Source organism: Rhamphochromis sp. 'chilingali', assembly GCF_963969265.1.
Source record: "Rhamphochromis sp. 'chilingali' genome assembly, chromosome: 21".
NCBI classification, from domain to species: domain Eukaryota; kingdom Metazoa; phylum Chordata; class Actinopteri; order Cichliformes; family Cichlidae; genus Rhamphochromis; species Rhamphochromis sp. 'chilingali'.
In genome coordinates this window covers 30,566,695-30,579,829 of record NC_137949.1, presented here as the reverse complement: position 1 = coordinate 30,579,829, position 13,135 = coordinate 30,566,695, and the positions used below count along the sequence as shown (strand labels likewise).

General features: G+C 40.1%; 1 protein-coding gene across 2 annotated transcripts; it reads right to left on the bottom strand.

Moving 5' to 3' along the window:
- Positions 1-6,600: 6,600 nt before the first annotated feature.
- Positions 6,601-12,457, bottom strand: vsx2 (visual system homeobox 2). Of its 2 annotated transcripts, none has more exons than XM_080871003.1 (5): positions 11,669-12,457; positions 11,185-11,269; positions 10,575-10,698; positions 7,948-8,128; positions 6,601-7,572 (listed from the first exon to the last, which is right to left on the bottom strand). In XM_080871003.1, exons 1-5 carry the CDS (start codon positions 12,084-12,086, stop codon positions 7,193-7,195), a joined length of 1,188 nt encoding a protein of 395 aa, XP_080727129.1. In that variant the 5' UTR covers positions 12,087-12,457; the 3' UTR covers positions 6,601-7,192. The 2 variants fall into 2 exon arrangements, with proteins under 2 accessions (XP_080727129.1, XP_080727130.1); XM_080871004.1 differs by having other exon boundaries at positions 6,601-7,509.
- Between the last annotated feature and the right edge of the window lie 678 nt (positions 12,458-13,135).

Genomic DNA, 13,135 nt, shown 5'->3' with positions numbered 1-13,135 from the left:
AACAGTAATGCAAATAACCACTCTATATAGGCAATGCATGCAGAAGAGCATCTCTGAATGCATAACATGTTGTACTTTAGAGCAGGTGAGCTACAGCTGCAGAAGACCACACAGGTTGTCAACTAAGAACAAGAAACTGAGATGTTGAGGCTATGATTCAAATGGGCTCGTCACAATTGGACAACAGAAGTTTGGATAAACATTGTATGGTCGATGAGTAAACAACATGAAAGCATGGATCCATCCTCCCTTGTATAAATTGTTCAGGCTGCTGCTGCTGGTGCTACTGCTGATGGTGTAAAGGTGGCAAATCTGCAGCAACTGTGTGCTGCTGTCATGTCAACATGGACTATAATCTCCGAGGAATGTTTCCGGCTCCTTGTTGAGTCTGTGCCGTGAAAACTTGAGACAGTTCTGAAGACAATATAGGGGGACCAACACTGTACCAGCAATGTGTCCTCAAAGGCATAAAATAATCTCCGATCACTGAACTTAAAACTGTGTTTGCTGCTGAATATATGCAAGTCCAAAGAGAACCTTCTGATTTTAAGTGCTGGGTTACAGTATTGTAGTTATGGCAAAAAGAAAGCACATCCTACATCAGTTCTAAGGTACTTTTCAGACTATCATAAAAATAATCATTGGTGGGTCTTAAAAGTAGGTTGAAATCAGATGGACAGCACATGACATATTAGACCGTGCCATTATTTATTTATCAAAAATTAAACCAAAATGCAGAAATAATGTCTGAAAAACTAAGCACACCTTAACTGCTTCGATAGGAATTAGGAGGATAAGTAGCAGCCAGCTGCTGCTAACCAGTCACATCTGATTAACTGATCATCAGCAAACAAGTATGAATGCCTCCATAAAAGCACAAGCTTTAGTTTGCAGTATATTGAGGTGTGTGTTCGTTTGGTGCCGAGAAGCAAAGACATCAGCGCTTGTCTAAGAGAAGCAATTGCTGCTGCCCATCTGTCTGGGAAAGGTTATATAGTCATTTCTGAACAATTTAAAGTCCATCATTCAGTGAGAAAGATGATTCACAAGTGAGCAAGAAGTGACCCAGGAGTGGTCATCCCAGGAAATTCACCCCAAGGTGAAGGAGTGCTATGCTTCTGTGTCTGTAATGGACTGAAACAAAGCTATGACATGTATCAATTATAATATCAAAACTTTTTTATTTGCACCCCTTTAAAAAAGTCATATCAAATATTCAGTGCAATAAGTTATGAACATGAACCAGGGACGTTTACTAAAGTATCATATATGAGTACAGTTGAGTTTACATTAAAGTTCTTTCAGGGTTTTACTTCATTAGACTTCACAGGGAAATGACACTAGATTTTGTGACATCATTGAGTAATTTATTCGTCTGTTTTTCCTCTTTTGGTTGTTTAACTAGTACTTTGCAACATTTCTAGCTTTTAAAATGAAGCACAGTCATTTTGAGTCCTTTTAAAATACAATCTTATGAAAATACCCAGTGTAATATTCCATAATAAAACACGCACACATACATCTCAAGTACTTTATTTCAGTAGAGTTTTGAGGTACTTCTACAGTACTTTATTTTTCCACTTTATACTGTTTCATGGGTCTGCTTCATTATTTTTCAGAGAGAAATATTGTACTTGTCACGCCACTACATTTTTTAACACTACACCGGCTGTTCTTTTAAGCTGTTGGTTTACGACCTTTCCTACCTTTGAAATGAAGCAGCAAATGAGTATTTTTACTCATTTGCTGCTCTGATTATTTCATTTCAGTGAATTTAAGGGATTTAAAGAGGTTACCATATTCAGTGTTTCATTTTGGTGTTTCCTGTATATAAAGGTACTTGTTTTCTGGGCTCTGAACTGCAATGTGTGGGAAACAATGTTACACAACATTGATATTTTGGTGGCATAGCCCACCTTTACTTCAATTCAGTTCAATTCAGTTTTATTTAAATAGCACCCTATCACAACAACAGTCACCTCAAGGAGCTTTAAGGTAAAGATCCTACAATAATACAGAGGAAAGTCCAACAATGAGACTGTGAGCAAGCACTTGGCGACAGTGGGAAGGAAAAACTTCCTTTCAATAGGAAGAAACCTCCAGCAGAACCAGGCTCACCTAATCATTCACACTGTAACCTATGGTCCTTGTAATTGAGATCCATGTAACTTAGTAGGAAAAATCTGTATTCCAAACAGGTGTTCCAAGGCACTTTTTAGTATGCATCAGGAAATAAAGACATCCCCACAACTCTTAGCACAACACTTGTCAGCATCCGTTTCTGTAAACCCATCTGTCTTCTCTTCTCTCCCTCCCTTCAAACCCCACTTTCACATCAGCGTTAAGCTCATCTTTGAAGCATTTCACACATTCATGCTTATCTGCCCTCGCACCTTTGTCGCACAGCAACATGCCTCCCTCTCTGTGGCGCCGGCATTTGCCAGGATGCACACTGGATTGATAAGGGCCTCGCAGTCTCATCTTCTGGCTTCACTTATCACCCTTGAGCAACAAGGGAGCACGGTCTATGCATTCATGGTTCTCTTCATTGATAAGAACAGACTGGACACTTTTTTCCCTCTTTTTTGCCTCTTTGCTCAGAGCATTCCTCAAAACTGCTGTCTTATGCCAGCCAAAGCATTTAATACAGCTCTAAGATAAGACTCTAGAAGATGTGATGGTTTTTAATTGCAACCTGAGTGCCTGACACCTTACGGGTAGTGGTAATGTAATTTTCCTAGACAAGAAATATGAAGCAGCAAGTAATAAAAGCCAATAATATCATTTTAACGTAAACAGAGTCTAACACAGTTTATGTCTGCCCAGATGACTGGAGCTGGCATCTGAAACTATCTACAGATGGCCTGCTGAAAATACCAAGCACCGAAGGCTGGAGGGCGGCTGCAGTGGATGGCTGCTGGTGTCATGCCACACATCATAAATCTTTCTGGGACAAGCAGTCAAGTCCAACTTCAAGAGATAACTGATATCCATTAGTAGAGTAGGCAGCAGTGACAAAGAGCAGTCTTTGTCTGTAGCACTCAGATGAGACAGAGGACACACATCCAGAGACAAAGAACTCCCATCATGCTGCTTTAATCGGGCTATAAATCTGACACACAGCATTTAGAGAAATTTGAAATCCAGCAGTGTGTTTTATGCAAGGGAAATGTGTGTATAACATTTTTGAAGGAGAAACATTGTGAAAAAATCATTCTCTCTTGCTTAATTTCACAATGTTGATGCTATAGGAAATGTCAACAGGTGAGCAGGTGAGGAAACATAATGAAATGTTCTTGTTTTTTACACCAGCTACTCATAAATCTGCTATACTGGGGAGACAATAGAGGATTATTCAATGCAGCAGACGTCAACAACAGATTAATCAAATGATTTGAGGGTTAAAGAAGCATAATTATTGCACAAAGAGACTAATATATCATGCAGACACTCAGAACACTGATTTCAGTGAAATTTAAATATTAAAGAGATAATAATTCTAATCCAGAGACTTGTAAGAGACAGCCAGCTGGGTCAGTGTGGCTTTCCAAAAAAAAAAGAAAAAAGAACCTTGGAGATGAAATCAGTCCCCGGGCAGCACAGATCATTTAGCCACAGTATCAATTCCATCTCCATTAACCCACAGCAGACAGCCTCATCACAGAGAGCACCAGAAGACTGACAAGAGATGACAAATATTGATCAAGATATCAGATCCTGTCTGCTCAGAAGCTTGTTATACGACCCTTTTTCTCTTCATCCTGACAGATATGAATCGATGATAAGATGGAAATGATTTTCTTGGATTTTTGTACATGGACAGGATTTTGTGAAATATGTAATTGAGAAGCTGTGTTTTAATTAAATTTACATGGACATACGTGAACTCAGGGCTTTTGATTTTAAATGTTCAAGATTGAAGCTCAAGACTGCCACCGTGTGGCCAGAATAATCGATTTCTTTATCAACCCAGAGCATTTTACATTTTATGGTATTGATAGATAGAGTGCAAATACTCTACCTATCTATGTTAACAGACTGTATATGCACACTGTTTGTATTTATAAATGTTATGTTAGTGTATAGTATGTGGGAAAATAAAATACCAGTGCATGAATACGTGCACAAATCATGGCACACATGCTTTTGCTATGGTTATGGGCATATAACGATTATTTTATGAGATGTGGATTGATCGTTCAGATTAAAAAGGAAAACAAAAAAGAGAGAAATGGAAATTTTGCAAGTTTGCAGACAACTCAGCCATGTGCTGATAATGAAATCTCCTGAGCAGATATTGAGTTTTCACCTGGAGCTTTATTATTTCCTATTAGTATTATTGTCGTTTTAAATCTAGCTTGTGGCAAAACCTTCATGCACAAGAGAAAGGCATGTTATTCATCACACGAAGAATCACTTGAGGTGAGAGTTTTGACTTCTTTAGTTGTGCAGTGGCTTTATTTCTATGGTTTGGGGTTTTATTGTTAACTCCTGCTTGTGTGCTGACATTTGAACCACATACTTTGCAATTTCTAAACCCACCAGAGAACCTGTCATCATGTTCTCAAATAAAGATGTAATGAAAAGCCATCTGCTCAGCCAGATGCTCAGGTTTTTGATTGTACTGTTAGGGTTATGCAGCAGGGGGCAGAACAGCACCACATTTCATTACACTGCGGTTTATCTATATCTCCATTTGATTTCAAGTCTGCATGAAACTGGAGCCAAGAGGCTTCCAAAATGATCTGTATGCACTTAATCTCACTCATAAAGTCATATCGCTCAGAACCCCATCAAAAAGAAATTGAATGTTAATATTGCATTAGTCAGAAATCTTTCCATAAAGCTCCCCCAGATATCACTTTGCATGGATTGAGATGATCTTATCATGGTCTTCAACAAGCAGACTGCCCATCAAAAGGGATACTGTGAATTACCTCCTCATATCCAATGTAAACAGCTTGATCTTCACCAAATCTGGTCTATAATAACCTTCTATTTCACTCTCAGAGGATTAAATAGCTTTGCACTTTAGAGGAATAATCCTAGCTCTGTATATGTCTTGGCCTCAATAACTGAAACGGGCTGAGGGTATGTGCAGTAGATGTGTATGTATATTGCCATTCATTACGCTCACTCGATTTCTTCTTCAAGGATGGTGCAGTAAGGAGGATGCAGTTTAATGTGATGTTTATTTTCAGCTTTAAATTCTTCAGAATAGTAAGAAAGAGGAAGATTGAGAAGGAGAGAGAGAGATAGCAACTTGTAAGAGTTCAAGAGTTTAACTTCAGGGCGCTTTAGGAAAGACAGGAACCATCAATCGCCAATTAAGTACTGTTAATTGGTTGGCAGTTGCCTCTTATTGGCACCACAGAAGAAGTCATGAGACCACCAGTAGGGTTTATCCTCTGAGGATCATGAATGTCAGTGCAACATTTGATTGCAGTTCATCCAACAGTTTGTTGAGACCAGCAGAAGGGTATAAAGCTAAAATAAGATATCATTTAGTGATACATAAACTGAAAACATATGTCTAGGTTAGCAAAGGATACGAAATAAGATTAGCTTGAAACCAGTAATGGTTCTTGTGAGCATGAAATGTATCTGCTGCAGTGTCCCTTAATGCTAGATCTATCAGGTCTGAAGATTATTCTGCAGCTGGTTATTTTTATGCTCTGCCCTGAAAATATAGCAGGAACAAATATCACAAATGATGACATCTGAAATATCTTTCTAAGGTTATAATCAAGAATTAAACCTTCCTTAACATTGCTGCTCACAAATTAACTCATCAGTGGAGAAGAATCTTCTTAACATCAACATTTCCTGCTATCCTGGCACATCCCAGAGCATTTTTACCCATCATTGTTGATTGTATGTATACTTATCTCTGTCAACAAAGTAATTAACAACCTTTTCCCTATCGACTGACATCATGATTTCGAACTGAGAGCCATTCACTCTGGGGCCACACTGAGCGCAGTCATCCCTTGCCTTTTGAAATTGCTCTCTGTTTAATTGGAATGGAACTCAGTTGTTCAACTCATTAAGAAGCCCCATTAGAAAGTGTGTGAAATGTGATATGGATTATAGCTAATGCGACCACGTAGATGTGTTGTAAAGCCGAATTCAAATGCCCTGATAGAAAGTTTTATAAACAGCCGGGGGAGAAATGAAGATTACCAACAAATGAAGCTGTTAGACTTTGGCTAAGTATTCAGATAAGAGGATGAAAGAGCTTGAGTGTTGGATGCTAACAGCATCTATTGAAGTGATTTGAAATCAGGCTAAGGTCATCCTGCTTCACTCTCTTCTCCTGTCCCAAAAGCTCTGGTTCCCCTAGTTTAATCTGAAATTGAAGGCTCTCAACTGCGACAGATTATGGGGGGCTAACCCAAGCATGTAGCCAGGGGCGGTCTCCTAATGAGCCCAGCCAGCAGAGCAGCAAGTGACAGCAAGTAGCTACTCCAGCAAGGAGGGGGTCTTCAATGCCATTCAATAGTTAGAGCAACAGGGTGGTAATCGAATCATTTAAAGCAAAAGAACTGACACCAAAACCCGCATTTAATAAACAGTGATTTCTATTTTATGCTTTGTATTTTGAGTGATACATATTTTGAAATGAAAACACAAACATTTTTAAGACTACATGAAAACATATTTCAAATTTGTGTCTTTAGTGGGAGCGATTAATATATCAATTATTTACAGCACGATATAGGACAACATTTACTTTCTTTCTCTTGAAAGAGTTCTGTCGGTGGGGCGCCTCTTATCTAAAACGCCAGCACTTAGTAACTGTACAAGCAAAGGTTAAAATGAAATGCAGACTTTGACACACTGACTGCTCGTTGCAAGTACTTCATGTTGCACTGGATGAAATTCTGCTCATCTGGCTGTCTCTATATAATTGCGGGATCTATATACAGGGATATTTCTCACTCTTGCTCTTTTCAACCTTTCTATATGATGATCAAGCAACAGCTGTATGTTTTGAAGTGAATCAGGGAGGGGGGGAAAGTGCATTTGCATCTTGTGTGCAGCAGCAAACCAGATGAGTTTTCTCCTTAAAGGAGTCCCGATGCAGACCATCTGCAGGACAGTGAGTCATACCAGGTAGGTCCATGCTTAAAGCAGCCAGACCACTGGGTTCACTCGTGAAAACAAGAGTCCTCAGCGAATTCGACAGTCTCTATGGACTTTTTTGCTCCTCTGGTGAACTCAGGGGGTCGCTGGCCTTCTCCTCGGCTTCCTGTCTCTCCGGTTTGCCCTCCAACTGTCTGTCATGAGAAACTGTTCCCAGCACTTTGGCACTGTGCTCCTGTGCCTTGGCCCTGAGCGCGGCAATGCTGTTCTCTCTCAGTTCCTCTTTAGAAATGACGGACTTGCCTTCTGACCTCTTCTCCTCCGCCTCGGCGTCTTCTGCCCTCTGAGAGCTCGGCTGCTGGGGTGCATCGTCCTTTCCTGACGGCGGGGGTGCTCCAGCCTCCACGGACTTTTTGTGCATCCCTGCAAAGAGTTGCGGGTATTCAGATTTAGAATAGCGTCTGTTGATTGGTAAGCCATCCTGGACTGAAAATAGCAAGCAAAAACAGTTGCGGTTTAGAAAATAATGTTTAAATGGACAGTGGCAATGCATGACCAGGGTACTGGATGAAAAATATTTTGCATGCTGATTTCAATTTAGGAAATATATTAGTTTTAAAAGGTCATGCTTAGGGGGGAAAGGGAACAAGACACGGGGTACTTGTGGAAAGTCAGAATAAACGCATTAATCTCAGCTTGTTAACTCAATGAAGTGCAACCTCTGATTATTTAAAATTATGATTACTCAGTCATCACTAACTGACTGAACTGTGCAGCTAAGATGTGCTTTACATCTACAAAAATGGATGAATTAGAAAAACAAAAGCGGAAAAATCAGTAAAAGTAAAACAAAAGCCTCACCAAGCAGCCAGGGGGCGCAGGACTCCATGATACCATCCTTTGCAGACTTGAGGATGGACTCTGGCAGAGGGATTGAATGCCTCACCATGGCTCCATACAGTCCATATTCAGCCATCACTGTGCTGCGACCCCAGCATTTCTCCCTCTTCCTCCACTTGGCCCTCCGGTTCTGAAACCACACCTGTAACACAGGAAGAAGTTCCCCAGTTTTTAGCTATATCGCTTAAGTCATCATATTCATCAGATTTCAGGTCACTGCAGCAGAGGCCAAAATACGTGCAAGAGATTAAATTTGATTCATTCAAATAACCTTTTAATTTTGAATGAATAGTTTTTGGAAACAGCCGAGATGGACTTGAATAGTGTTGGGGCTTTTGATTACTGTTACAGAGGATATTGGGAATGAGTTTTCAGTAATTTGGGAACCACAAGAAGAGGAAATCAGAGGAGTTTCACCGTGGCAGACTGTTTCACAATGGCAATCTTATTGAATCTGCTGCATTATGTGCAAGATGCAACAATTTGTATCCTAAACAGGTTTGGGCTTTTTTGATGGATCGTCTGCATATCTTCTAAGCCACCGATGAGAGCAAATATTGAGGAAAAAATCGGTTTGAGTTGTGTTTATCCAGCCAAAACGTGCTGTTAGTCCAATAATAAACGCTTAACGATGACAAAGAAATTCTAATTCAAACGTTTCCAGAAGGGATCATCAAACCCTCCTAAAATGTAACTAATTAATCCATTCCATCCACTTACTGACATTTTAGGCTTTTCTAAAAGCACCCTTTTAGAAATGTTAAGCCTAGTCTTAGCTATTTTAAAGATGATCCATTTAGGAATCCAGTGCGATTCAAAGTGACTTAAGATAACAACTTAAGTCCTGTTTTGCTTGAGTCCATTGATTTCCCATAGCCTGCAGGCTCCAGGTGTAACAGATCTCTGCCTCCTGTCACTGCTTATCGCAAACTACCTGGTGGCATTATAGATGGTGTGACACAACAAGACACTTCACTTGGCTACAGCCAGCAAACTGCTTAAAGCCCGGAGTGTCTGTGTGTGCGCTGAGAGAAAGAGATAGGCCAAATTGATTGTATAGCACAACACAGGATTGTTAAGCACTCAGCTTAGGCACCTCTGGCTCTGAGAGAGGAGGAAGGTGGGAGGGCAGAAAGAAGACTCGAGCGAGGACAGATTTTAAATCGAAAGCGATCAAATCGTTTTCAAGCTTTTTTATTAGATTTTTTTCTTCTGGTAATTCTGATGGATAACCCTTATTTCATACAAGATACTTTTTTTAATGAGAAATTGCTTATGTGCCCCTTAAAAAGAAGCCAGTGTGTAAGCCGCGAGGAGGAGCGACCCAGGGGCACGCCGAGGCTGATTGAAAAATAAGTTAATTTCAGGCCCAATCGATGGTGGGCAGGCGGGCAAATATCACGGGAAATTAAACTACCGGGACTCGTGGGATCAGCGCTATTGACCCATGCTAATAAATTCAATGTAGTTATTTCATTTGAACTCCCTGCGTCTCTCTCCAAGCAGCAGCAGCAGCCAGCCTCCCGAGCTTGTCTGATTTAACTAATTACACTCAATGAGAAAATTGGGTGTTAATTTTATTTAGGATGGGAGCAGGGTTATTTATTTATTTCCTTTTATTATTTATTCCAGGCCCTACTGTTGCAGCCCGGTAATGAGAACGAGATTAAAAGGCACCCCGGCAGATGGATGGTCCAGGTCACACTGCAATCTTCTTCCGCCTTGATAGCTTGATTAGGTCGTTAGCGGCTCCTTCTCTGAGAACAAATTGTTTCACATCCAACTGCGCCTGATGAGAGATTATCTGTCCTGGCGAGGATGCTGGAGGAGAGCAGTCTTTGTTCAGACGGGAGGAGGAGGAAGAGGAGGAAGGGGAGGAGGAAGGGGGGCCCCATCGCTGATCGATTTGCTGGGGCTCACTTAGACCATCGTCCCTTTAACATCAGAGCAGCATCAGGGGCAGCTGGCGGCCTCCACTCAAATATTACAGCGGGTTATTAGCACTGATGGAAAGGTGAAGGATGAGCGAAGCGCATTCGCCCGAACAGGTGCATATTCATGAGGAGAGCGATTAGAATATTCACACAAATCATTACGGCAGATGAGTTCAGAACGAACCCGGTTTTAAAGAGACTGTTGCTTATTTTTTCAGAATGGCCCACAAAGCCCAGATGCGCTGTTTAAAAATGTAAAATTAGATCGAATCCTTTGAATACAACGAAATGAATGTGAAACACTATGAGATACTTTCACTCTGCTGTTGCTTTGATTAGCCAGTTGTTTGTATGTGCAAAGCAGCTGTACGAAAAAAAAATATGTACAAATAAAACTATGCTTCAAATGAAGCATTCCTTTATATTTTAAATGAATAATATGAAACGTCGCATTTTTACAGGCACAACTGGGCAAAAGTAGATTGAAATAACCGAACAACTTTATACTTCATATAAAATAAAATAAAATTCTTTGAACAGCAAAAAAAAAAAAAAAAAAAATTGGAAAAGCTCCATGGTCTTTTTTTTCTAATTCAATAAATATTCATAATTTTTTTTATAATTTCTTATTATAATTATCAGGGGTTTTTATACCTGTATCCTGTCTTCAGGTAGCTCTGTTTTCATGGCCAGCATCTCTCGGGCATAAACATCCGGGTAGTGCGCTTCATTAAATGCCTTTTCTAGCTCCTCCAGCTGATACGAGGTGAATATGGTCCTGTGGAAACGGGTTAAATACAGGCGAGAAATATATATTAATGTGCTTTGAAAACAAAAAACACACGCACACGCAAAAACCCGATTTTTTTCTTTCTGACAAACTAATGAATACATGTGCATGTTTTAACACACACAATTTGCACTGGAGAAAAGCTAAAAAGGCGTTCAGCTTTAAGTGCCAGTTTTAATAACTTAAATAAAAACTAATCATAACATTACCCTGTTTTTCAGATAATTTTTTTTTCAATTTGCCTAGATGGCAATAATTTGAGAAAATAAAAGCTCACGTGCAGTAAATCCTTATGTGCACAGTTGTGAGTGCCAAAGAAAGAGTAAGACCAAAAATTAGAAATTAAAAATGTAAGAATAACAGCCACTGTGCATTTTATTTTATTTTATTAAGTTGAACAAAGGGATGTTGTATTAACATGAAATTTAACATTTTCATCATTTTCCCCCCTGAAATCCAGAAATCAGCACTAACCGGTGGCGTCTTTTCTTCCTTTTCTTGCTCTGACTTACTGACGACTTGGAGAGTTTTCGTTCATTAGAAGACAAATCTTCAGAGTCTGAGAAGAAGACGTAATGTTAAATGAAATTAAAAGATCAGAGCAAATGTTTGCAACGACACAGCACAGGTTTAAATAAACCTGTCACAGCCTAAAACATTCCAGTTCAAACACGATACTAATACTACTATTACTATTATTATTATTATTATTATTATTATTATTATTATTATTATTATTATTAATAATAATAATAATAATAATAATAATAATAATAATAATAATAATAATAATAATAATAATGATGATGAGGAGGAGGAGGAGGAGGAGGAGGAGGAAATGGAAGAAATCTGGAATCTGTCTTAATCCACAGTAACACAGTGAGTGGAAATGCGATAATAATATAACTGCTGTAATAATTTCACGGCTATGAATCATTAGAAAGTGACTGCAGATCACCTGAGCTGGCAGACTGGCTGGTGTCCAGCGGGCCCACGGACCTGCTGTGGGGCTGCAGGTGAACATCTTGCCCGTCAGACAGCACAGTCTCCAAAAACGCTGGCTGGCTGTAAAACGATGGAATCCCACCAGGGCCGATTAATCCCATCCCGACACCCACGCCGGCGGGGCCCAGCATGGACCTGGCGGCGATAAGGTGCGCCCCGGCCGGCAGCGAGGCCAGTGGGCTCCTCGGGGCTGCGGATGGCTCCTTATTCAGACCCAGTATCTCTTGGATGCCGAAGCCGGTGCACCTGGGCGGTGGATTGGTCGCGCCGCTCTTCGGCTGGTGGCTGTTACTCCCTCCATTAACACCCAGAGAGGTTTTCTCCGATAGATTTAAACTTTCCGACAACACGGAGCCCTGTTTCCCCGTCATAGTGTCTCCGATGTTCCTTGAAAGGCCTGTTTCTTATCACGGCGTCTAACAGGACGGTCCCCAGTGCATGATCCTCTGCGTAACACACAAGAGCCCTTTAGAAAATGGTCCTTTTATCCAACAGGTCCATCCCAACAAGAGGCAGAACCAGCAGCCAATCAGCTGCAAGGATTCGGGATTCCTGTGGATCATGGATGCATTATACGCCCTCCCGAATGGATATCTGTGTTTTCCTGAGGACTGCGTGGATAAATGAAGACTAGATCCGAGGTAAAGAGGAACAAGCGATCTTTAAGTTTGCAATCTGTTGGAAGAAATACGAACAATGAGCGATGGAACAGATACACACACACACACACACACACACACACACACACACACACACACACACACACACACACACACACACACACACAAAGCCAGTTCTCTCTGCCCAACCACTGGCTCATAGGAGTGGATAATTGATCTCCAGATGCTGTGGGAAACTCATCACACGCAAATCAAAGGCCCTCCCAAAAACGACAGCTGGACGACATGGACACAGTCTGCGCTGCACGGTCCTGCACAGCGTTAATCCCACAGCAGCAGCAGACTACACAGATTATAAACCACAGGGGGATTTTTCTTGGAGGATGTGGGAAATTAAACAGAATATGAGCAACGAACACACAAAATAATACAAAACTAACAAGAAACTCCCACAGCATGTTTTTTTGTTTTATAATAATAATAATAATAATAATAATAATAATAATAATAATAATAATAATAAATTATAATAATAATAAATTATAACATAATAATTTCATTCATTTTATTGCAATAACACAACAAAAGAAAAAATGTTTCTTTGCGTTACGGTTTTAATGACCTTTATCTTTATTATTATTATTAAAGATGCGGACCAAAATGTTAAAAATAAAAAATCTTATAAGGATAATTTAACAGTTTTCTTTAAAAAAAAATACTTATGATACATTTACTTGGAAAGCACAGAGGACAGGGATTTGCCCGCTGTGTGCAGAGATGATGCAAATGTTTTTCATTTA